The 25,994-nt window shown below is 55.3% G+C and overlaps 1 protein-coding gene across 1 annotated transcript in view; it reads left to right on the forward strand.

Annotated features, from left to right (window-relative positions):
* Window positions 1-5,779: 5,779 nt before the first annotated feature.
* Window positions 5,780-25,994, forward strand: part of LOC311627523 (guanylate cyclase D-like) — a gene marked incomplete at both ends in the record, with an annotated part of 30,018 nt that continues 9,803 nt past the window's right edge. The window contains 14 exons of the mRNA XM_084894034.1: window positions 5,780-5,877; window positions 6,946-7,598; window positions 8,930-9,225; window positions 10,934-11,285; window positions 12,105-12,189; window positions 12,844-12,940; window positions 13,024-13,149; window positions 14,332-14,412; window positions 16,326-16,502; window positions 16,880-17,036; window positions 17,309-17,458; window positions 20,843-20,991; window positions 22,536-22,699; window positions 23,144-23,336. Of these exons, the coding sequence (XP_084750160.1) occupies window positions 5,780-5,877; window positions 6,946-7,598; window positions 8,930-9,225; window positions 10,934-11,285; window positions 12,105-12,189; window positions 12,844-12,940; window positions 13,024-13,149; window positions 14,332-14,412; window positions 16,326-16,502; window positions 16,880-17,036; window positions 17,309-17,458; window positions 20,843-20,991; window positions 22,536-22,699; window positions 23,144-23,336 (2,778 nt within the window). The remainder of the gene's footprint in view (window positions 5,878-6,945; window positions 7,599-8,929; window positions 9,226-10,933; window positions 11,286-12,104; window positions 12,190-12,843; window positions 12,941-13,023; window positions 13,150-14,331; window positions 14,413-16,325; window positions 16,503-16,879; window positions 17,037-17,308; window positions 17,459-20,842; window positions 20,992-22,535; window positions 22,700-23,143; window positions 23,337-25,994) is intronic.

Below are 25,994 nucleotides of genomic sequence, written 5' to 3' on the forward strand. Positions count from 1 at the left end.
AGGCTGTGCGCAGACTTCTGACCTACAGAGACTAAGACATACGTTGTTTAAGTCGCTAAGTATTGTGGTAAGTTGTTATACAACATGGAAAACTAATGCAACGCATGATAACTTAAAATGCTGGTTAAATTAGAAATGATCAGAATACTAAATGCTGAGGAGGATATGGTAAAATTTTATATTTAAAAATATATTTTTGATTGATTTCAGAAAGAGGAAGAGAGAGAGATAGAAACATCAATGACGAGAGAGAATCATCATTGGCTGTCTCTTGCACGATCCACACTGGGGATTGAACATGTAACCCAGGCATGTGCCCTGACCAGGAATTGAACTGTGACCTCCTGATTCATAGGTCAACATTCAACCACTGAGCCACGCTGGCTGGAGAAACTTGTACATTTTTAATGGGTATTAATGCTATTTTCTTTTATTATGAAAGTTTTCAAACAAACTCAAAAGTAGGATGAATAGTACAAGGAACCCAACTACAACCATGGTCTAGATTCTTTCCATACTTCATTTATTCCTCCCTCCTTTTTGTATAATAATTTCAAACAAACTCAAGACTTCTTGCCATTTTCCCTTACACACATTAAAGTATGCTTACTTCAAAAAATGTCTATTTTTTTTATATAACCACATTGCCATTATCATTCCCCAAAAGCTTAAAAGAAATCCATATAGCTAATGTTCAGCTCATATTAAAACATCTCCATTGCTGAAACCGGTTTGGCTCAATGGATAGAGCGTCGGCCTGCAGACTGAAAGGTCCCGGGTTTGATTCCAGTCAGGGGCATGTATCTGGGTTGCAGGCACATCCCCAGTGGGGGGTGTGTAAGAGGTAGCTGATCGATGATTCTTTCTCATCGATGTTTCTAACTCTCTATCCCTCTCTCTTCCTCTCTGTAAAAAATCAATAAAATATATTTTTAAAAAAATCTCCATTATTTAAAGAATATCTTGATCCAATAGATTTTTTTTGGAACTTGCAATATGAAACTATATGCAATAAAAGCCTTAATAACATTTCTATTCTTTGATCCAGTATGGCTATTTCTGAGGATTTATCCCAAGGAAAAAATTCAAAAGATTACAAAAACATGGTATCTATTAAAAAGTTGTTTACAATGGTGAGAAATTGCAAACAAATCAGATATGTAGGGTGTTAGTCAGGGTACATTCTGGAAAACAGTCCTCACCAGTAGTTGAATAGTGGGGAATTAGAATGGGGAAATGATGGCAAGGTGTTGGGATTAGAAGCCATTCAGAGATCAGTAACAGCAGGAAGCTTCTCTCACTCCTGCTGGGGAAGGACAAAGGGAGGAAGGAGGTGGTGGCACCTGATTCTAGACATTGGGGCCACATAGGAAGGGCTGAAGAGGCGAGCCCTTGTTGGAGAGGAGAGGAGACCCAGCCCATGTTGGCACATTGTCCAAGGTGCAGACACACACACACACACACACACACACACACACACAGAGGGGGGGGGGGAGTCTTCTGGCTTCTCCCTTTTTCTTGTCCTCCAATCTCCTGTGTGTCTCCAATTTGCTGAATCTGGTCAGAAGCCAGTGGCAGGGGGTACCAGGAAGTACTAGTAAAGTTTTCAGGGTTAGCACCTGCAGGACACAGGTCCCTTCCTAACTTCCTTTTTGGGAGCCCAGTAGGGTTTGTGAAGGTCAGAGAATAATCTGAGAGCGAACAGGCATATGTCTGGCACATCAACAGAGGCCCTAAAATCTTTCCAGCATAAACTAAGGGCTAAATAAAAATATCCAACAAAAATATAATTTCTAAATTATGATACATTCACTCAATGCATTTCTTGACCATTAAATTATAATTATAAAGCTTATGTAGAATGATGGGAAACACGTGAATTATAATATGACATTATTACCAGTCTTTTTTTTTTAGTGTCACCTATCATTTTCCAACATAAAAGATAAATCGACTTACTTATCATGTGTATTGCTTGTTGACACACACATCACTCTCTACTTCTGCTATAAAGCTCTGTATGGGACAAAAACTTGGGGTTTTTTGTTTTGCTGTTGATGTAGCTCAAGTGAACAGAGCCTGAAACATAGTTGGTGCTCAGTAAATATTGCTAAATGGATAAAGTGAGGTGAAGAAGGCAAAATACAACACTCAGGTCACAAGGTTGTTGTAAGGGTAAGGGAGAGGGGGCATGTATGAGCCTACCACTTGGTAGATGCTTATTGCACTTAGTGAAAGCTGATTTCACCGAAGTAGACGAGAGCAGGTGGGGGAGGAAGGGCTGACAGTCCACTGGAGAGTGGTGTCTATCTGCCCATAAGGTTCCACCCTAAAAGGGAAGATTGGAAAGCCTCCATGATAATTCCCAAAGGATCAGTGTGTGGTGATGAGCAGAAACCTGGATCTATCATCTCCCCTCCATTTACTAGCTCTGTGTCCTTGGTCAAATTACCTAACCTCTCTGAGTTGTACTCTCCTTATCTATAAAGTGGGAATACAGTAATATTAATACCTGTCTCATTGGGTTGTATAAATAGCGTTGGCACACAGTGGGTGTTCAATAATGCTGGGTTCTTTTAAAAATTATTTAATTTTATTGTTTAAGGTATTACAAATGGTAGTACATATGTCTCTTTTTCCCCCCCACTGACCTCCCCCTGGCCTCCCTTACCCCCCAGCACTTGCCCTCATCCCCCCACCCCCAGTGTCTTGAGTCTGTTGGTTGTGTTTATATGTATGCATACAAGTCCTTCGGCTGATCTCTTACCCCCCAACCCTCCCCTACCTTCCCGCTGTAGTTTGACAGTCTGTTCTATGCTTCTTTGCCTCTGTCAATTTTTGTTCAACTGTTTATAAGGTTCCTTATTATCCATAAATGAATGAGACCATGTGGTATAAGCGAAATGCTGGGTTCTTTGGTGCTGGCTCATCCTTCCTCCGGGGAGTCCCAGCCAGGCCTGGAGCTGTCCGGAGTGCTGAAGGCATCTCCCCTCCCTCCTTCTCTCCCTCCCTTCTCCCCTCCTTGCCTCCCTCAGGTCCTCTCTCCTTCATTCCCTCCTTCCTTTCTGGCTTGGTTCCCTGGAGCCCTGGAGTCTGTACAGATCAAATTTTCCAAATGGCTTCTTCAGGTTCCTGCGGGGGGACAGTGAGGGAATGAGCCATATATGAAGCCCTCAGGCAGGAGTCACTGGCAGCCTACGGCAGCAGGAATGGTGACACACAAGCTGTCGTGACAGCAGGGGCTCCCCAGCCCTGAGCCTGTTTGAAGAGCTTGACATCGAGGACCCTGGTGCGGGAGCCTAAGAGCCCCAAAGAGGCAGGGAGTCAGCCCCAACAGCGCAGTATGGCAGGTGGGTCTTCTTGTCCTGAAGGAAGGCAAGAAGGGCCAGGGTGGGGGGTCAGGAGGGTGACAGGAATCCCCCAGCCCCATTCCCTGATTCCTGTCACCTTCCCTATTGGGGGAGGGTGTTTTTCTGTTAATGTAGCTAAGGGCATCTTCATCTTTTTGGGTTATGATAGGATGGAGTTGACTAACTACTTGAACTTGATTCTATGAGCCAAGCAATCTGTGGTTAAAAATGCAAGTGACCGCCGAAACCGGTTTGGCTCAGTGGTAGAGCGTCGGTCTGCGGACTGAAAGGTCCCAGGTTCGATTCCGGTCAAGGGCATGTACCTTGGTTGCTGGCACATCCCCAGTAGGGGGTGTGCAAGAGGCAGCTGATCAATGTTTCTCTCTCATCGATGTTTCTAGCTCTCTATCCCTCTCTCCTCTTCTCTGTAAAAAATCAATAAAATATATTTTTTAAAAAATGCAAGTGACCTCTCTCCAGGAAGGTGTGTGTTAGCCCATTGTGCCAGAGGTGGGAGCACTGGCAGCCCACACACTCCTGGGAGAGGGGACGTAGCCAGCCTCAAAGACAAAAGTCATCTGTTTCTGATATTTATTAACAACCCGGACATCAGAGCTGAAGGGTCGCTGGAGACCTAAACATTTAAATTAAGCCCTTCCAGGACAAATGGAAAAGCAGAGGCATGGGTAGAAATATGAATTCCACCCCACAAACCAGCAGCAGAGCTGCCGCTAATGCTGGCTCCTGCTCTGACCCCTCTCTCCCCACCCCCCAGCCGGCTGACCCTGCTTCAGGCCTTGGCCTTCTCTGAGTGCCTGCAGGCCATCAGATGCAGAATTCCCAGATGCTGAGAGTGGCCAGCACGACAGTGGGGTCAGGGGAGCCTACTGCTGCTTTGTGGGACCTAGGGAAGGCCCTTCTTATTCCTTCTTTCTGTGCCTCAGTTTCCCCACCCGTACACAGAGGACTGGGTTTAGAAGTTTGGCTCTCCTAGGATATTTCAGTTTTGATGTTTGAGGTCATCAATAAAAGAGGTGATTTTTGCCTTTGCCTGGGCCATGGGAAGCTAAACCCTATTTCAGTTCAGCCCTAACTTTCGGAGAGACCTCAGTCACTGTCCCACTCAGTCATTTTGCCTCAACTCAGGGCCTCAGGGAATACAGGGACAGCAGTGGGTCACAAGTGCTTTGGAAAGTACAAATTGAGGGCAAGGTGGCTGTCATTAGGATCAGCCACGTACGCTTGCCTTCCCACCTGGGAATGACTAGCTCTCTGCGAGCCCAGAACAAGCCCGTCTCCTCCCAGGGACTCGTCCTGACGCCGGGATGCTAGGAGACCACGCGGAGCATCATGGCAGAAGAGGAGGGAGGGTGCAGAGGGCTCCCCAGAGGCTGCGGGGAGAGCAGCCACCCCCCCAAGTCACTTAGCCCTGAGCTGGGAGAACCCTGGTTTCACAGATCCGAAGGAGCCACAGTTGGCCAGATCTGCAAACTGGCTTCTTTACAGCTGAGGGGCAGAGGCAGGACTGGGCTGAAACTCAGATGCCCGCCTCCCAGCCAGCTCTCTGCACCGCAGTGCACCTGCCTCCCCGCAAAGACCCACAGAGAGTGATGTCTGTGATAACTGAGCTGTTTAGCATGGACCTACTCAGTACGTGCTGCTCACTTACCTACTTACGGCAGCGAGCAGCCCCACTGTGCTCTCCACACGGCAGTCTCCGCACACAGGACCGGGTGGCTGTTCTCAGCTCCCTGTTACAGATGAGGATGCCGAGGCTCAGAGAAGCCAGGCGTCTTGCCCAAGGTGAGGGGCTAGTGAGGGATGAAAGTAGGATGTGTTCACCGATGAGACTCCAAGGCCCTTCTTACTCCTCTGCTCTGAATGTCATCTCTAAGGAGCTGCTCTGCAGAAGCCATCCTCACTGTTGGCTTCAGGAGGGCTTACTCTTATTCTCTCAAGCTACACTCCCCAGGGTCAGCTAGTTCCCGTGCGGCCTCCCCAGGAGGCCCTCAGAGCCTCCTCACTGGCCCTGCCTGCAGCCCGCACTGTGGTCAGCTCTGCTCCTGGCTGGGGCCCGCCTCCCTACCAGCCTGGCAGCTTCTGAAGGGTGAGGAGGGATCTCACACCTTCCTGGGCGCCCACAGTGGAAGGCTGCTGGCTGCATGAGCGGTGTGGGAGGACTTGGTGGGGAAGGGCAATGCTAGGGGTGCAGGCAGAGGCCAGGCGGGAGTTGCAAAGCTGCAGGAGGGCATCGAGGTCCTGGCACAGTAGGACGGAGTGGGGAGTGTCCCAGTCCAGAAGCCCTCCCTCAGTTCCCCTGTGCTTCCTCACCTGTGCGGTAAGGACAGAAAGTCCTCTGTCTGCACAGGGCTGTGTGGGGGCCAGAGCGGGAATGGTGCACATGCATTGTAAGCCCCCCAGCCACAGACATGCGACGGGGGAGCTACCTGTCCCCAGGCCCTGCTTACACCGTGGGACCCCTGGGGTCCAGCGGGGTCAGGTACTGTGGAACGGTGCTGGGCTTGAGGTAAGGGCAGGGGAGGCACTGAGCACCAGGAGAACTCGACCCAGCTTGGAGGGCAAGTGCAGGGAGAAATAATAGCAATAGATGGACCAGGTAGGACTTACAGAACCCCTGAGCTCCAGGGACTGTGATGAGTGCTTCACATATTGTCCACAGTAACTCCACCAAGTGGCTTTCTTTTTTTTCTTTTTATTATTATTTTTTTGCATTTTAATTTCCTTATTGATTAAGGCAGTGGTCGGCAAACTCATTAGTCAACAGAGCGATATACTCGAGAGTACAACAATTGAAATTTCTTTCAAGAGCCACATTTTTAAAACTTAAACTATTAGGTAGGTACATTGTTATTAACTTAATCGGGGTACTCCTTCAATCGCACTGTATGTGTGTGTCCGCACGTGGTATTTTGTGGAAGAGCCACACTCAAGGGGCCAAAGAGCCTCATGTGGCTCGCGGGCCGTGGTTTGCCGACCACTGGATTAAGGTTACATATGTGTCCTCATCTCCCCCATTACCTTCCCAATAACCCTGCCCCCTATTCATGCCCTCACTCCCCTGTTGTCTGTGCCCATTGGTTAGGCTCATATGCATGCATACAAGTCCTTTGGTTGATCTCTCCCTTGTTCCCCCACCCTCTCCTACCTTTCAAGTAGCTTTCATCATCCAGGTTTTGCCAAAGAGAAAAATGGGGCTGGAAAACTTCAGACCCTGGTCTGGGCCACGGGGAGGGGAAGCAGTGAGCGAGTCTGGCCAGCTCCAGAGCCCAACGCTGAGCCACCGAGCGCCAGCCCAGGACCAGGCTTGGGCATCATGGGGGGCGGGTTGTCTCCCAACATCATGGGTCCAAATCTCTTGTTTACTAATGAGGAGGCTGAGTTTCTGGAAGTGGGGGGGGGGGGGGGGTGTTCCCTCCAAATTATGTTGAAAGTGCTGGCAGAAAATGCCAGAAACCTTGTCGTTATCCTCTTTCCCAGGACGGCAGGGGGGCTTGTACCCTGAAGGTTGGCACTGGAGGCTGCTGCCCGGGAGGACATGCCAGGGTCTGTGGGAATCCACATTCACCGGTCCGAGGGGCGCCCCCTCCCTGCCGCCTTTCTCTGTGGTTCTTTGGGGCGCCCTTCTGTGGGCCGGCTCCCTCCCCCACCTGGCCTGGGGGGTGGGGGCGTTTACCCTGGGGGTGCTGGGCCCCTGGGACTGCGACCCCATCTTTGCCCAGGCTCTCCCCAGAGAGGCCGCCCAGCTGGCCGTGGACCGGGCCAACCAGGACGCCTCGCTGACGCTGGGCTCGCGGCTGGCTTCCGTGGTCCTTCCCACGGGCTGTGACACCCCCCGCGCCCTGGCCGCGTTTCTGGCCCACCAGAACACCGTGGCTGCCTTTGTGGGCCCCGTCAACCCCGGTTACTGCCCCGCGGCAGCCCTGCTGGCCCAAGGCTGGGGCAAGACTCTCTTCTCCTGGGCGTGCGAGGCTCCTCCGGGCGGGGGTGAGCTGGTGCCCACGCTGCCGTCGGCCGCCCGCGTGCTGCTGTCCGTCATGAGACACTTCGGCTGGGCCCGCGTGGCCATCGTGTCCTCCCGCCAGGACGTCTGGGCGGCCACAGCCCGGCAGGTGGCCGTGGCTCTCAGGGCCCACGGGCTGCCTGTGGTGCTGGTGACGTCTCTGGGCCCCGGGGAGCAGGGGGCCGCGGAGGTGCTGGAGCAGCTGCGGGGCGTGGACGGTCTGAAAGGTAAGTGTACGCGGGGCCTCCCTCCCGTGGGCAGCCTGGACTCCATGTGGTCACTGATGGGGAGTTTCCTCCAAATCAGACACTGGGATTAGATCTTGACCCCGAGTTCAACACACCCCCCCTCCCCCCAGAAGCCCTGGGAGCTAGTCCTGCTGAGGCCTGCGCTTTGCAGCTCAGAGAGGGAAGTAACACGCCCGAGTCTCAGGGTTGGCAAGGAGTTTGGCGGAGTTTGAAATCTGGTTCAAACATCAGCGGTGGGGTGGGAGCCCGGGGCTATCTCAGGCCACTGTGCTGACTTTCAGGAGCCAGGATGCAGAGTGGTTAGGGGCACATTCTCTGGACTCAGATAGCCAGGATCCCACACTTGACCCACTTCCTGCCAGCTGTGTGACCTCAGGCAAGTCACTAAACCTCATCAATGGCATGAACTTAATAAAAGTACTTACTTCATGGGTTGTGAAGAGGAGATAAAGAGAGCATTGCTTACAAATCAATGCAGGCTTTTACCCATGAACCACCCCCAGTTTTGTGCATTCGCTCCCTCGTGTGGCCATATATAGAACAGCTCCAACTGCGAGTAAGAGAGGGGAGGTTTGGTGGGAAGTGGAAGGAAGCCAGGCAGAGGGAAAGGGACAAAGAAAGCCCTCGTTCCGTTTCCCTTCGTCCTGGTGGGTCGCTCTCCGAGGACCTTTCTTACTATTCTGAGGCCACGATGGGGTGGCTCCTGCCCATGTCCACTCAGCATGGCCACCCAGGGCTCAGCAGAGAGGGGCTGGGCTTCAGGCTCTGACTTCCACATGACAGGGGTCCCCAGGCCCCATCAGGGAGGCCATCAACCTTCCTCGGTGGCTCCATACTCCTGGATTTTTCAGAGAAAGGGATTGCAACAGGAACCTGGGGCCATTCCTTAACCTTTCTGGGCCTTGGTTTCCTGTCTGAAAGTAGAGATAATGATAAACATAGTTCTTAGCATGGTTGTAATAGCAAATGACTAAACGTTTGCAAAAGCACTTTAGGCTAACCCAGAGCAAGCTGTCAGCATACATGAGCAATGGCCAGAGACAGCAGGGCACAGGGAGGGTGGGAAGTGGGTCATGATGACTGGGTGTGCAGGCTAGAAGGGAGCTGTTCTCAGGTGAGACTGGGAGGTCCTGGATGTTGGGTTACAGAGGGAGCAGATGGAAGGGATATTTCTCCCCATCCCTCAGGGGGTGGAGCGGGGACGCTCGGCAGTGGCAGCAGAGGGTGGGGGTGGACCTCAGACTCTGGGCCACTGCCTTCCGGGCTTTAGGGAAGGCCTGCAAAAGTGAGCCTGCCATGTCTGCCTCCAGCCGTGGTGCTGTGCATGCACTCGGCGCTCCTGGGAGGCTCTGAGCAGGCGGCCCTTCTGAGACAAGCGCGGGCCCAGGGCCTGGCAGACGGGCGGCTGGTCTTCCTGCCCTACGACACCATGCTCTTCGCCCTGCCCTACCGAAACCGCTCCTACCCAGCACTCGGCCAGGGGGGGCCCCTGCGGGAGGTCTATGATGCAGTACTCAGCGTCACCCTGGAGTCTGGCCCCGTGGACAAGGTCGTCAGAGCTGCCGGGGCCAGTGAGGAGGGAGCCGCCCACCTGGATCCAGAGCAGGTAGGTCAGTGCAGCCCCTCACCGGGGTCAGAGCACGGGGCCAGGGGCAGGTGTGCCTGCTCTCCTCCCCCATGCAGGCTTCCTGGCCTGTCAGTCCCCCTCCCCTGTGGGCACAGGACCCATCCCTTACTTGACAAAGGGTCTTTGTCTGGTCCCTGGAATACTCTTTCTCTCGTAGTGTGTGTGTGTGTGTGTTCTTTCTCATATTATTCACTCTTTTGGCCTGCTGGGTCACTTCTCCTCTTGAGTCTCTTTTGCTTCTAATTTTTAAATCTCTGACTCAATTCTTCCATTTGTCATTTCTGGCCCAGCTGCTCTTTCTCTTACAGACGTTCTTCCTCTCCTTCCTCTGCATCTCTCTAGCAAGTTGTGCCGATGAGAAGGAGAGAGTGTTGGCAGGCTTTCTGGAGTCACCACGGTGAATCTGAGGAGTATGGGGTGGGGGATGTGACTGTGGCTCGACTTGGGTTCACAGGACTCAGGTGGCTCTGCTTCTTGATATAAGAAGGCAGTGGCGTCTAGAGGTGGTGACAGAGATTCAGAGGCTGATAAAGGGGCATTGAACCAGTGATTCATCTGACAAACGTGAAGTGAGTCCTTCTCATGTGCCACTGTGCCAGGTGGCAGGGACACAATGACGGACAAGACAGATTTTGCTTTCAAGCAGCTTCCATTCTGTTGGTGTGAGATGGACAATAACTGAGCAACCTGATAACAAAATTTTATAGTGATAATGTTGCCAATAAGGTAAAACAGGGTAACGTGACAGAGAGTGGCTGGCATGGATAGTGGGCAACAAGAGATAGGATGGGCAGGGAAGCCCGCAGAGGAGGTGGCACTTGAGCTGAGGGCCGAGTGATAAGGAGGCAGCCAGGTGAAGCTCTGGATGAAGAGCAGCCAGGCAGGGGGAACAGCAACTGCAAAGGCCCTGGGGCAGTGTGCACTTCAGAGCCAGAGGAGCAGGTAGAAGGAGTGGCTGGACTGTCCTGAGTGATGGGGAGAGGGATTCGAGGTGAGCTTGGGCCTCATCACGAGGGTCTTTCTGGACCAGGGTTAGGAGCCTGGACTTAACATAAGAAAAACCATCAGTGGGCTTTAGGTAAGAAATTATTTGATTTGTCTTTTTAAAAATCACTTTGGTTGCTTTATGGGAAATGGCCGGAAGAGGGCTAAAGGCAGGGAAGGCCCTTGGGAAGCTGCTGTGTGGTCCAGGTGAGCAGCGAGGGTAACACAGATCCAGGTGGCAGTCAGTTGAGTTTGGAATAAATTCTGAAACAAAGCCAAAAAGATGGGATGGTGAACTGGAAGCAAGAAAGAGAGGAGTCGGGAATCAAGGTGAGGTTTGAGACACCAGGCAGGAGGCAGTTCTATTTCCTAGAACAAGTGGGGGTGGGGGACACTTGGGGGATGGGTTTGGTGCGGTAGAACCAGGCAGGACCTTGCAGGACCGGGAGTTCTGTTTGGGGCATATTAGGTAGATTTAAGAAGCCTGGAGACGTCAGAGCCGGTGGTGTTGGTGGCCATGATGGTGGCAGTCATGGGGATTGTGAGGCTGCTGAGTGGGGACTGAGGTGATGGTGGGATCAAAGAGAGGAGTATGTTGGGGGTGATGGTTAGGGGGTGATAATCCTAGCGATGGCTGCTGGCTCAGACATTTCAGGGAGCCTGTGCCCGGGGCAATGGGGCTGAGGGACCTTCTCTTCCACAGGCGTCCCCGCTCTTTGGGACCATCTATGATGCTGTGGTCCTGCTGGCCCATGCCCTGAACCGCTCTGGGAGCCACGGGGCAGGGCCCTCGGGCCACCTAGGGGCCCACACAGGGGCTCTAGATGTGGCCGGCTTTAGCCAGAGGATCCGCACGGACGAGAAGGGCAGGAGGCTGGCTCAGTACGTCATTTTGGACTCAGATGGTCAGGAGAGCCAGCTGGTCCCCACCCACATCCTGGACACAGGCACGTGGCAGGTGCAGCCCCTCGGCAGGGCCATCCACTTTCCAGGAGGGGCCCCTCCGGCACGTGACTCCAGCTGCTGGTTTGACCCCAATGCACTCTGCATCAGAGGTAATTCATCTATCCATCCATCCATCCATCCATCTGTCCGTCACTTATTAAGGCTCCCCTGAGGTGCAGGAACAAGTACAAAGAAGAGACTTGGCACCTGTGTTGAGAAGATTGAACCACCAGTTGTGAGGTGCAGGGAAGGTTAGCAAGGCAGCTGCTCCACTGAGCAGGGCTAAAACACTCCCAGAGCATGTGGCCCCAGACAGCTGCTTCTCATTTGACTCCTGACATCAAGAGATTTGGATTTAGTGTAAGGAGGACTCTTCTGACAGTCAACGTGAAAGACAATGGCGCTGACTGCCAGAACAAGTAGTGAGCGGCCCATTGTGAAGGGCATGTGAGAAGACGTAGAATAACCATGGACAGGGAGACACAGCTTTATCCAGCACCTGCCGTGCCCAGGCCCTGTGTTAGCAGCCAGGGACGCTGAGATAACTGAGACACAGGCCCCGCTGTCCAGCTGCTCTCAGTCCAGGGAAAAGAGACCTGAATCTGGCAGACAAAGGGCCGTAGTGTGATCAGGACTCTGATGGGGTCTGAGCAGGGTCCTCCTGGCCAGGGCAGGGAGCCGGAGGTGAAAATCCAGGCAGCAGCCCTGGAATCAATATCTGTGTGTGATGATCTGGCCACAGATTGGAATTTCCTAACTGGGGGCCATTCTGAACCTCCCCCCTGGGGGGGGGGGTGGGCAGAGGTGGGTGTCCCCGTTTCCCAGAGGGGACCATGAAGAAGGTGCAGGGCTGAGTGGGGGGGCTGTACTCTTGGTGAGGTCGTTATTGTTAGGACTCACGTCTGCCCTCTCCTCCTCCCACGCCCCAGGTACCCGGCCCCCGGGCAGCTCCCTCGCTCTGGCCCTGGCCTGTGTCGTGGTGCTGGCGGGCGGGGCCCTCACTTGCCTCCTCAGGTGAGACTGTGTGCCTGAGCCGGCATCCCCTCTGTGCTCCTAGCCCCTCAGGGCCTCTCTCCTGAGGGCAGAGCCCTGGCGATCTGCAGGGGGCTTTCCCATAGTCTGTTCCCAGGACCTCAGGATGGTCCTGCCCTCCTGCCCATCCCAGGGCCTCTGTCAGAGCCTGTGAGACCCGGATGTCCCCTGAGGAGGCCCATGGGAGACTTGGGGAAGAAGCCTGGGCCTCACACGAGACCCCGTCCTCCCCGAGTTTCAGCCAAGCATCCGTGCAGTGGGCGTGGCCAGGGCCACCTTCAGCTTTGGAAACAGTTCTTTCTGGGTGTGAAAACGCCTGTTCCCTGAGCCTCAGCCACACCCAGGAAGGAGCAGGCCTCCTCCCCTCCCAGCCCTCCTCTCCCCTGGCTCTGGCTGCCCCCGAGGCCTCCAGGCGACATGGAAACACTGAGGCTGGGACCAGCAGGCACATCAGGCTGGGAGTCCAGCTCTGAGCCGGGCTGAGGGCCTCTGAGGCGGGCACTGCTTGCTGGTGCCCTCTCAGCCCGGCTGGGACTGCAGGAAAGGAAATGGAGAGAGGATAGGTGAGGGCTCTGGCCAGAGGCAGGAGTGACATTCGTGCCAGCCCCTCTGCCCTGCACTTCCTCTCCCCTCCAGACTGGGCGTCCGGCAGCTGCAGCTGGTGCGGGGGCCTCGCCGGATCCTGCTGACAGCCCAGGAGCTCGCCTTCGTCCACCCACCACTGAGCAGTCGGGTGGGTGGGCCAGGTGTGGGATGGGTGCGCAAGCAGGGGACTGAGGCCCCGTCTAAGCTTTTGACGGTGCCTGCCCCCTCCAGAGGCTGCAGTCGGATAGGGACAGTGCGAGTGAATCAAGAAGTGCGGCAGATGGAGGGAGCCTGAGGTCGGTGGCCCAGGGGTCAGCAAGGAGTTCCCAGGAGCCTACCAACGTGGCCCTGTACCAGGTGGGAGCCTCTGCCACCCCAATGCCCAGACCTGGGGAGCTGTGGTCGGGTTGGGACAGGCCTCCCGGGTCTCTGGGCCCCACCCTAATCACTGAATGGGAAACTGAGGCCTGAAGAAGGGCAGTGACTTTCCTGGGACCCTAGCAAGTGGGTGTCAGGGCCAGGACTGGGAAGCAGGACGCCCAGCTCCTGGTCCAGCATGGCTGGTGGTCTGACCAGCTAGCTCCTGGGCACTGTCAGTGGTGGGTCCACCCCAGGGCCCCGCTCAGCACCGGGGCCAGCCCAGATCACACACCTGCCTGCTCCAGGGACGGCCAGTGAGATCCTGGTCCCTGAGACCCTGTCTTGTCAGGGAAGCACCATCCCAGGACAGCCACTCCTTCTCCCAGCTGACAGGGAGGCTGGGGGGTCAGAGGTTAGACTGGGAGATTCGGAGGTCGCTGAGGACACTTGGATTTCTCAGGTGCTGTATCCTCACAGGTAGCAGTTCACCGAGGTTCCGCTTCCCTCCTCCCTGACTCACGCTAACGGTTCCTGCAGGAAGGAACATGCGGCTCTTGCTCCTTTTCTACCTTCTCCTCGGGGAATTCCATCTCTTTTTCTTTCCTGCTGAAAGGAGGCTTTAAAGAGTACAAAACACATTTTGTTTGCTTCTCCAAGTTGGCCCTCTGGCTGCCACTGAGGTTGAGGAGGCAGGAGCCCTCGCTGGGAGGGAGAGAGGGCTGAGGTGGCAGCTTTGGGCTGCAGGCCTCTGCCTCTGCCCCTGCCCTGGAGTCCCTGGGTCACACTCCAGGGTTTGGGGTGTCTGAGGCCCTGCCAGTAAAACTGACCTTGGAGCCAGGAGCTAATGCCTTGGTAGCCACCATCTTGTCAGCCTTGCATGGGGGTGGCATCAGAACTAAAAGGTGAAGCTCAGAGATCGGAAGCCACCTGCCCAAGGCCACAGAACTTGGAAGTGGTGGAGTTAGGACGGGAACTGGAGTCTGTCCGCCAAGCCGGGCCCCTGGCTCTTTCCCAGGGCCACGGCCCAAGTCCAGCTTTGTTCCCCTGGCCTCGGAGCACACAGAGAGAACTCATATATGGGGAAAAGCTGAGGCTGAGAGCGGCTGAGGGTCCGCCCAGGGTCACACACCTGGGAACCGGGAACCGGCCGCAGCTGAACTCGTGTTCCTTCCTGAGCAGGGGGAGTGGGTGCGGCTGAAGACGTTGGAAGCTGGCACGGCCCTGGAGCTACGGCCCAGCTGCCTCCGTCTCCTGAGACAGGTAGGGATGCAGAGGGCCTGGAGGGTGGGCTGGGGCAGAGTGCCATCAGGAGGCTCTGGTGGTCTGGATTGGTCCCTACTCAATGTGGCAGCTTCTTGCCTCCTATTACCACCATCGCCACCACCTGGCCACCACGTCCATCGCATATACATACACCCTCACTGTCACCATCACACACCAGCATCCCAAAGTCATGTCACCACCTTAATGTGATCGTCGCCATAACCACCAGAGCCACATTCCCATCAGTCTCACCACCTGTGTGTATTCAGCACCATCCAAGGGCCTCATCCTGCACTTGCCATCCCTCCATCCAGCCACCCACCCACCCACTATTTATTCGCTATTTATTGAGCATCCACTCTGCCAAACTGTGTTCTGGGTTTGGAGGATACGGCCATGGAGAAGAGACATCATCCCTTCCATTCACTTATCATCACGAATCATAGAAGTCCCTTCACCCCTGAGATTGACACCATCCTGAGAGGTGGGGGGATGGAGGAGGAGCCCAGGATGGGAGTCGGGAAGATCCCAAGTGGAGTCCTGCCCTCACAGGACACTTCGCTTCCTTGTAGAATGGAGCTAATAAAACCACCCCAGGGGAATGTTGAGGATGGGAGAAAATATACGAAAAAAACTAGCCATGCCCTGCCAAGTGGTACAGCTTTGATAAATTGTGAATTTTATTTTTATTCCCAACATCTGAAATTGGGTTTGCAGAGACTAAGTGACCGGAGGTTAGGCATTTCAGTAACCAATGTGTGTAGATGTTTCCTAGAAGGAAAGGCTCGACTGTGGCCAAATGAGTTTGGAAGTTGCTTGGGTTCGAGATAGGACTTCTCGGGATTTCTAACATGCTGTTCTTGCTATCTATGCCTGGGGGACAATTTAGCCCCAAATGTACTGGCTTAAAGCAACAACTAAAATAACCTCCAGGTTGCTTTATAGTGTCTTACAATCTTGTGGGTAGGAAATTTGGGCAGGGCTTGGCTAAACAATTTTCCTAGGGCCTCTCCCTGTGGTCTCTCTTGCATGGTGACTCTGGGTAGAGGGACTTCTTGTGGTCATTCAGGGCTCCCACAGACAGGAAATAGAAGCTGTCAGTCTTCTAAGACCCAGACCTGAAACTCTGGACCACTTCCACCATGGCCTGTTGGTCAGTGTCACAGAGCCTGCGCAGACTCAAGGGGAGGCCACAGAGGCCCCACCTCTCGACGGCAGGGGTGTCAAAGGATCTGAGGCCATTCTTACCTCCCCACATCTATAATAATAAAAGCATAACATGCTAATTAGACTGACAATGGAACCAACTTCTGGACAAAGCTGCGGCTGCAAGTGCTGAGCCCCTTGCATGAATTTCGTGCATCGGGCCTCTAGCATGTTAATATGCCTGTGAACCCCTAAGGGAGAGAGTGTTCAGCGCTCCGTCTCTTAGTTGACCCCTGAACTGTTTTTGTGAGGAGGGCCTTCCTAGGCAAGGGTTCCACCTTTTTTGCTTGAGCAAATGCTAGCATCGCAGGTTGGACTGCTGGGCAGCCATCAGGGAGGCTGCTTTCTGCTCGGCCCTGGTCCCTTCTGCACCTCTTCTCCTCCTTATCGATCACTGAGTCTTGGGGTTTTCAGGATCATGGTGCCACTTAGGTTGGGAAACAGGCTTAGGTCCCTGTACCATGGAACTGGTCACAGCTCATTCACTTATTCATCTATTGTGTTTTCACTCACTTACTCATTCATCCATCCATCTATCCATGCATCCACCCATCCATTTATCTTCCGCTTGTGCATCCATCATCCATCCATCCATCCACATGTCTGAAGCCTCTCTGTGCTCAGCCCTGTGCCGATGTGCTGAGAGTTGTGGATTTCACCTGGTCCAACCCCTGGGGGCCCCACGATGCTCATTGCCCTGGCAGATGCGAGAGCTGCGGCACGAGAACGTTGCCACCTGCCTGGGGCTCTTCGTGGCCCCTGGGGTGAGTGCCCTGGTGCTGGAGCACTGTGCCCGGGGCAGCCTGGAGGACCTGCTGCAGAATGAGGCTCTGCGGCTGGACTGGACCTTCCAGGCCTCCCTGCTGCTGGATTTGATCTGTGTGAGAACCTCCCCTGGGCCTGCAACTGGGGGGCAGGGAGTTTGGGTGGGGACTAACATACTGTTCTTGCTATCTATGCCTGGGGGACAATTTAGCCCCAAATGTACTGGCTTAAAGCAACAACTAAAATAACCTCCAGGTTACTTTATAGTATCTTACAATCTTGTGGGTAGGAAATTTGGGAGGGGAGGGAGACAAGATGCCCAGATCTCCCAGGCCCGGGCTCTCTTCCCTTTGTCTGAGACAAGTCCGAATGGTGTGGCAAAGGGTGAGGGAGGCAGGAAGGGTTTCTGGGGTGCGTGGGAATTCTGAGAGGACCAGGGTCCCCTTCACTCACCACAGGCGTGAAGGACCCCCGTTATGTCCACCCCTCCCAGGGCCTGCGGTACCTGCACCATCAGCGCTTCCCGCATGGCCGCCTCAAGTCCCGCAACTGTGTGGTGGACGAGCGCTTTGTGCTGAAGGTCACGGACCACGGCTACGCAGGGCTCCTGGGTGCTCGGCGGGCCCCCTGCCCACGGCCCGCCCCGGAAGGTCAGCTCAGGGTGGGCAGTTGGTTCTGAGGCCTCGAGTGCTTGTGAGGCAGGGGCAAAGGCGAGCTCTCCAGGCCTCCAGCACTCCAGGTCGGGTGACCTGGCGGCTGTCCTCCTGAGCCTCGGGCCCCTCACTGTGAACGGGGAGGAACCAGCTCCTCCCGGGGCTGAAGGGAGGAGGTGGTGACACCACGTGTGGGCAATGGCTGCCCTGCCCAGCCCAGCGTGGGTGGATGGAGGGCGACGTGGCGTGGCCCTGGCCTGTGATTGCAGACCTGCTGTGGACCGCTCCGGAGCTGCTGCGGGGGCCCGGGGGGCCCGGGCGGGGCACCCTCCGAGGAGACGTCTTCAGCCTCGGCATCATCCTGCAGGAGGTCCTGACCCGAGGCCCACCCTACGGGTCCTCGGGGCTCTCGGCGGAAGGTACAGCACCCCCCTGCCCCCCACGTGGCCGGGGAGCTCCGTGACATCACGGAATTCCGGCCTGAAAGTAACCACACGGACACACTGGCCTGTTGGATCACACGCTGCTGGGTTTCTCTGGCTCAAGCCAGGCAGCCTCCAGCAGCTCTGACAAAACGGCAGCTAAAGACACTGGTTTCTGGGGAGAGCCCCAACCCTCCCAGCCCCTCCCAGGGTCACTGCCGAGGGTGCAGACGCTCAGGCGGAGTGCTCAGCACACACTTTGTGTCCATGCAGACCTCGGTCCTTCCCCAGCATGTCCTTCCTGTGTGACCTGACACCGATCACTCGCCCTCTCTGAGCCTCCGATTTCTCCCCTTTAGAACAGGAATCAGACTTACGATGTGCCAGACACCCGGCCCATGTCTGATGCGGCAGGCTGCTCGGTCTTGGGGGCTTGGTTCTCTGCTGGGTAGGGCGCCTTCCAGAGCCTCTCTGTGCCCACACTTTGGGGTGGACAGGAGAATCTCACACCTTTCCCACTGTCACCCGGTCTGAGCCATTTTCTCACCTCTGACCCCAGGGCCAGGGCCCAACTTCAGAAATGTTTCCTCTCCTTCCGTGGTCTCTGCCAGGGCTTCCGGGCTCCAGGCTGCTCTTTCCACCCAGTCCCAGGACCCGTCCCCACAGGGGCCCTGGCATCTCAGCCTGAAGAGCTGGGCAGTGGTGGGGCCGAGCCCACCATCCCGTCCCCTCCGCCCCCCTCGCCGCCCCCCAGTGGATACTCTGCGACTCACAGGGAGGCCGGCCCACTTTCTCTCTCCACCAAAGCGCTGCTCAGTGACTAAGAAGCATTCCCGGCCCCACATTTATGAGGTGGAGAAGTGGGAAGGAGGAGGTTCATCAGGCCATTTGTTCAACATTCCCCAGCTGTCCCTCCTCCCCCGCCCCCTCTGCACTGATAGAGGGAAGACCAGCCAGATGGGACCCCCAAGCCATCTGTAGTCACACCTGCCTGCCAGTGCAGGACCCTTCAGCCGGGGCTCTGTCTGTCTGCCGTAGGTGCAGGGACCAGGCTTGGAACCCCGTGGTCACCCTGGGGTTGGGCTGTGAGACCAGAGTCTGCTACTGCCTGGGGTGCTTTTCCTGATCACAGGGAGTAAAATGCTAAGAGCACAGGCATAACATGTAGGGGTCACCCGCCTAAGTCAGCTCCACCCCACCTCACCTCACCTCGTGACTTTGAGTAAATCCCTTTCAGACTCCGAGCCTCAGTTTCCTCCTCTGTGAAATGGGGCCGTCACGCCTGCCTCCCAGAGTAGTTGTGAGGATTCAGGAACACCCTTCAGACAGAGTGCCTGGCTCCCTGTGGGCTCCCAGTAAAAACCCGCCTGGGCGGTTTTAGGGCTGTGTTAATGAGGCTCTCAGGTTCACTCCTGACTCCCCCCCTCAGACACAGACCCTGTTAGAAAGGGCATCTTTTTATTTTTATTTATTTATTTTTAAAAAATATATTTTATTGATTTTTTACAGAGAGGAAGGGAGAGAGATAGAGAGCTAGAAACGTCGATGAGAGAGAAACATCGACCAGCTGCCTCCTGCACACCCCCTACCGGGGATGTGCCCGCAACCAATGTACATGCCCTTGACCGGAATGGAACCTGGGACTTTTCAGTCTGCAGGCTGACGCTCTACCGCTGAGCCAAACCGGTTTCTGCAGAAAGGGCACCTTTTTAAGATCCTGTCTGTGCGGGGCACTTGGGAGGTGGGTGAGTTCGGTCCTTTCAGAGAGAGTTAAGTGAGGCTCAGAGAGGAGACTCCTCGGTGGGTCTGGGATTTGAGCAAATGTTCCCCGACCCACGCTCCGTGCTTTTGCCCTGAAATCTCGCCGTGCCTTCCACGGAGCATCTCCCCACGGGGCCGGGTGTGCAGCAGGCGCATCAGCCATGGTGAGGCGTGGGGTGAGGACAGCGGGCCGGGCCTGGGCCAGAGGTTCCAGCAGGTTCGCCTGGGAGGACTCCATTTCAAGGTCAGAAAAGGCTGGAGCCTCACATGCTCCTATCTGACTTTTAATATCCGCTGCCTGAGAGCCTACCCACAGACAAAATCTGCTCTGAACTCGGCGACACTTTGAACTGGATTTCTGTGTTAGTCATCGCGGCCCCCGCTGAGTGCTTTTGAAAACGTGTCGTGCATGTGTGCGCGGGATGGAATGATGGGTTCCATCTGCTCACACCCCTTTGTGAGCACATCCAGCTTCCAGACCCTCCCCTTGGAGGAGGCCCTCGGGTCTGGGCCGCAGGCTGGGAACCTCTGGGTGGATGGAGAAAATTGCCCAGGTCAGGAGGAGATGGGGCTCTGTACTGGGATCTATTTTTAGCGGCCCTCTGGCTGTGGGCGACTTCGGAACCTCAGTTTCCCTGTCTGTAAAATGGGACAGTGATGCAGGCACTCCCCCCAACCGGGAGGCCGACAAAGAGATGGGAAGGGGAGTGAAACCCAGAAAGACTCTTCTCCTCCCTGGCTCCCAGGATGCCCTCCTCCCACCAGGGGAGGAGGGTCTCCTCAGAGGGATTACTCAGAGCTGCCTGGAAACAGCCCTAGCAGGTCTGTGCAGTTATTCTGCCCCTTTTACCGGTGAGGAAACCGAGGCTCAGAGAGGTGATGCAGCTTGCAGAGAATGTAAACGGATAATGTCGAGGTTCCCCCCTGACCTGTTGAAAGCCTGAACGTCAGCCCCTCTCCCTCCCAGCATCCTAGTCTGGCCTTATCACATGGATGCAGGAAGGTCCACGGCAGGGTTGTCTTGGGGAAATGATGATGATGACGGTGATGATGATGATGGTGAAGATGTGGTTTTGCTTGGCACTTGTGGGGAGCTGGCACCAAAGAGTCTACAGGAGGCAGGGCTGGTGAAAAGAGCCGGTGGCCAGCACTGACAACAGAGCAGCAGCACTTGATTCAGCATCTAGGGGTGGGGAGAGCCTGCTGGGTGCCCGGCACCTCACCTCCACCATCTCCTTCCTCAGCACCCCTCTCAAGAGGGCAGTTCATTACACTCATTGCATATATGGGGTGACGGAGGCTCAGGCATGTCACTGCCCTGGCCACCCTCTCACAGGCAGGTGGTGGCAGACCGAGAATGTAAAGCCCACCCTGCAGCAGGCCCTGTCTCTGAGACCCTTTCCCTAGCCACACCCGGGCGGGCCCAGGGAAGTGAGAGTCCTGGGTCAGCTGACCACCATGCCTCGGGGCCCAGAGCAGGGGCTGAGGAGCACCTTCAAGGCCCCATTCACATCCCTGCACAGAAGCCCACTCTCCCCTCCCTCTCAGCCCCCCCCCGCCCCCCCCCCCCCGCAGCCCTCCGGGGGACCTCGGGCCACCACCACGTGGTGTTTGTTGCAGAAATCATCAGAAAGGTGGCATCGGCCCCTCCCCTGTGCCGGCCACGGGTGTCCCCTGACCACGGGCCGCCCGAGTGCATCCAGCTGATGGAGCAGTGCTGGGAGGAGGCTCCGGAGGACAGACCCAGCCTGGACCAGATCTACACGCAGGTCGGTGCTCCCAGGAGGAGCCGAGTGAGCGCTCACAAGAAATGGCTGATGAATGCACCTCACTTTGCCCAGGGGGAACCCCACACTATCCCTGGGGCCCTGAAAGGGGGCAACAGACCAGCACAGTAACCCTGAGGGGGGCCTGAGGCTCCGCCTCTGAGTGCCTCCCTGAGCGCCACGCCCCACACTGTGCTCCGCTGACTTCATTTAATTCTCGTTGTCATCTGGGCTTTCCAGAGAGAAACCCAGGCACAGAGAGGAGAGGGGACTTGCCCACGGTAACCGAGGGGGTGAAAGGTGGGGGCTGGAGGGCAAGCCCCGGTTCGTCTGTCTGCAGAGCTGGCACTGGGAACCCTGGCCCTATCCCGGGCCTCCTGGCACCGGGGCAGAGAGGCTGTTTGTGGCTGCGGTGGCAGCACTAGCTCCTGAGGAGTGAGTGGGGGATCTGAGGGGCACTGGGGCCCCCAGGCCTGCCCTGGGGACTGCAGAAGGGCGGGGGTGGGGGGTGAGGCACGTCTGTACGGGCCTGTGGGGCAGTGGCGTGTGTGGGCCTGCCTGAACCGGCTAATGGCTCCCACGGGGCCAACCCATCAAGCCTGAGGTGATACCTTCGTGCCTCCCCTTCCAGGCCCCAGGCCCCAGCCCAGCGGAACGCTGCCAGGGAGAGGCTGGGAGGTTGCTGACCGCCCGGTTTGTAACCACACAAGCTGTGCTCACAGGAGACCTCAGGGCGGTGTCTCTCTGCTCAGGGCCCGCAGTAGAAACCAGTTTAATGCCCCGTTGTCTCACAGACTCCACGGATCACGCCATCTCTATTTCCCTCTTTGCCTCGTTGCTAGGAAGCTCATATCTAAACTCGGGACCAAATTCTAGTGCGCACTTTGCACACAGACCTCAGTGCTAAATAGCTTTTTTTTTTTAAAAAAAAAAAAAAAAACTTCATTCTTCTTTGCTCCCAGTATCCTTATCTATTTATTATTTTATTTTGTGGCATTGTTTTGTTTTTCTTAGTACTTAAAAAATTTTGGAGGATAGAGGGAAATTGAGAGGTAGAAACAGATTATTATATAAATAATCTACATATATTCTTTCTACGTACGGTATTTATCTACCCATGTATTTATCCACTTATCCATTCGTACATCATATCCACCCATCCACCTAGTATCCATCCATCCATCTATCCATCTGTCCATCATCCATCTTTGAGAGGAACAAAGAGTGCCTTTTCCACAGGGTTGTTGTATTATAAGTACAATGCAGCAGGGCCAGGGTTTGCTAACGGCAATGCTGTGCTGAGCGTGGGCTCCTTTGCAAAGTCCGTTCTGCCCACCTCACACAGATCCAACCCAGCGTCTCCTGGCCGTCTGTGTTTTCCCTCAGCAGAGCTGCCACCCCATCTATTCCATGTCTGGTCCCCACCAGTCCATGCCCTCCAGGCAGGCACTGTGTCTGGCTCATTCCTGTGAACCAGACTGTGAACAAGCTGCGGGCTGAGTGTGCTGACCTTCAGGGATGAATTGGGAATTTCATTCCATCTTCAGTTCAAAAACATCAACCGAGGCCAGAAGACCAGCGTTGCCGAGTCTATGCTGCGGAGGCTGGAGAAGTATTCCCAGAACCTGGAGGACCTGGTCCGGGCGCGGACCGAGGAGCTGGAGCTGGAGCGGCAGAAGACGGAACGGCTGCTCTCTCAGATGCTCCCTCTGTGAGTGGCCCCGTGGGACCTGGTTGTGCTTGTAGCCTCGGTGGCTCTGAGCATGGGACTGGAACATAGCAGGCGCCCAGTAAATCTGGGTCCCATGAATTCATTCAGTTCACTCATTGTTTACCAGGTATTTATCCAACATATGTTCTTAGAGCCCTAACATGAGCGAAGCACTGTGCTGGGCACACGGGTTTGGAATTTTTGCTACCTCACTCTCTTGGGAGCCAAGGAGAGGGTACAGTGTCTCCTGACTCACTTTAGAGAAAGTCGTGTCCAGAGGGGACAGGCATTTGCTGGAGGGCAGCCAGAACATCAGCAGATCTGTCCCAGATCTTCTAACGTTCAACCCAGGATTTCCTCCAAAATATTCCCCCAGCCCTTACCTCCAAACTGTGGGATGGGGATCCTTCTACCTTGTGACTTCGATCTGTCCCATCTCTCCAGGTCTGTGGCCGAAGCTCTGAAAACTGGGGCGACGGTGGAGCCGGAGTACTTTGACCACGTCACCATATACTTCAGTGACATTGTGGGTTTCACCACCATCTCGGCCCTGAGTGAGCCCATGGAGGTGGTGGGCCTGCTCAATGACCTCTACACGCTGTTCGATGCCATTCTGGGCAGCCACGATGTGTACAAGGTGAGAGTACCAGGAGGCTGGAGTTCCATCTCTCCTTCCTTTACCACTCTGTTGATGTCACACGTTTGTTCCCAGTCATTTCTTCATGTATTTTTATCAGGATGCTAATGCTATGTAACAACCCCCAAACCTAGGTGTGTGAAATGATATGTATTACTAGAGGCCTGATGCATGAAGATTCATGGGCCTTCCGTCCCTTGGCTGCTGGCACCACCTTTGCACTGGCCGGAGCCGCCTTTTGGCTGGAGAAGCCTTTCCACCTTCCCGCACTGCCCAGAGGCCTGGAGTGGCTGGGGTGGTGCAAAACGCCTGCGTCATCGCCATGGCAATGACACAAGTGTCTCGCCCCCCACCTCAGCTGCTCAGTGCCTGCACATGCAAATTAACATGCCATCTTTGTTGGTTTAATTTGCATTCTCACTCCTGATTGGCTGGGGGGTGTCATGAAGGTACGGTCAATTAGCATGTTATTCTTTTACTAGGTAGATTGCTCATAAACCTATAGGTGAGCTGGAAAGTTCTCTGGACTCATATAGACTCAGTCATATATCTGTGGTCAAATGTGGATGAGACAGAAAGCTCTGTTGGTGTTGGTTGGGCTCTCTCGCATCTCTGGAGCCTTGGCTGGGAAAACTCAGTTCTGGTCCCCATGGTCTCTCAGCCTCCATCAGGCTAGGTGGGCAAGGGCAGACGAGGAGTCAGCTTCATGCCTGCCTTCAGGGAGCACTTGGTGATGTAGGTAAATGATGAAGGCAACCCAACCCACAGGGAAAGTGATGACCGGGGAGGCGGTGAAGGCCAGGAAGGCTGCCAGCCAGGGGTAGACATGCAGAATAAAGAGCAAGGAAGGCTTTGTGGAGGAAGGGCTGTCTTCCTACCTTTGCTCACTCTGGTGTGGTGGCTCCTGTCACAATGGGGGAATGAGTACTGCAGCGTGAGGCTTGAGAGAGTGGGCCTGGTGAGTGTGAAGGACGCTGAGTGGGTTGTGATGGCTGGACACAAAGGGAAGGGGGTCTGTGGCGGGAGTATGTGGGTGGGGGCCCCGGGGAGGGCAGCAGGGGCCTTGGCAGACCTGTCAAGACCCTTCATGATCTGTGCACCCCTTCATCCTGGCTTCACACCCCCGCCTGGCCCCCAGCTTCATGTGGCTTTGGGCAAATGGCTTCCTGCTCTGGGCCTCTGCTCTTTATCTGTAAAACAGAAATAATGACCTCAGTCCCAGAAAGGGGGGCGGGGACAGGGGTTTCCAGATAATGGCTGGATCCTACCGCCCTGTAGAAGGGCTCTGTAACCTGGGGAAAGCTTCCTGCCCTACTGGGCCTGCTTGGGGGACTCCCCCCCCCGCCCTGCAACCCTGCCCTTTGCTCTGATCCAGTTGCTGGGGGTCATGGGTCAGCTTCAGACAGGCAGCCAGCAGCCGGCAGAGGCGGTGGGGGGGGAGGTTCCAGGAAAGGGCCATACTCACTGGCCTTAGCCCTCGCTTGTGACTCCCCAGCCCCCTTCCAGCCATAGCTCTCCAAGGACACAGGGCCGGGGCAGGCGCGCCTTGGGGCTGAAGCCAGAGTGGACAGGCTGCTTGGACAGGAAGCTTCAGGGGGGAGAACTAAGTGCTTAGGGTGCCAGGCGTCTGCTGACAGCATCATGCACAGCATCCCAGACAACAATGACCGGTAATTATGGAGTGCTCACTGTATACCGGACACCATTGCAAGTACTTTATATGTATGAACCCACTTAACCATCACAATCATCTGTGAGGTAGGTACTGGTACCCTCTGAGGAGAATGAAATGATGGAATGGCTTGTCTAGTTACTTATTCCCAGTGGGATATGACGCTGAAATTTGAGCCTGGGTATTCTAGTCCCCAAACCCCCTTTTAGTGGGGCTCCCACCCCCGTGAGATGGATGTTCCTGGTGGCCCACAGGGTCCCCTGGGAGCTGATCCGGCTACCTTCCCAGCTGCATCTCTGGTCGCTCCACCTCCACCGCCCTCTATATTCCTCACGCACGCTTTGCTGTCTCTAGCCACAAGGCCTTCGCACATGCTGCCCCCTCGCCCGGGAACGCTGCTCTCCCTCCTCTTTGCCTGACACCCTCTGGTCATCCTGGTCTCCGGTTAGCTTCCTTGTCATTCCAGACGTGGTTAGGAGCGGCCTGTGTGATGCTCTCGTAACTACCCTTGTACAAAGCCATACTTCCAACCTAAACCCCTCTGTCCCAAGTGCCTGGCAATGTCCAGCACGTGCAGGCCCTCAGGAAGTGTGTGTTAGCGGGATGAGCTGCTCACTGAGGCCTGGAGGAGAAGTGACTTGCTCGAGGTCATGCAGCTGGTAGGTGGCAGAGCCAGAATAGGAATCTGCAATGTCCACCACCCCCACCCCCACCACCTGGCCCTGCCCACTGCACCACACTACCCAACCTGGTTACGGAGACCTGAGCCATGGGACATCCCGAGGATGCTGCTTCCCTCCTGTTCCCTGTTCAGCTGGATGCTGAGGTGTCATCTCCTGTGCTGGCTGAATTCCCCTCTTCCCTCCAGAGCTGCCCCGGCCCACGGCCCCAGGGAAAGATTCCTCATCTCATCTCGTCTGGCCTCGCTGAGCCCTGGCAGCTTTGATCTACCCTGAGTCACCCTCGCCTGTCTCTTCCTCCCCTGC

This window comes from Pipistrellus hanaki, assembly GCF_964339955.1.
Source record: "Pipistrellus hanaki genome assembly, chromosome: 9".
Taxonomy (NCBI): Eukaryota; Metazoa; Chordata; class Mammalia; order Chiroptera; family Vespertilionidae; genus Pipistrellus; species Pipistrellus hanaki.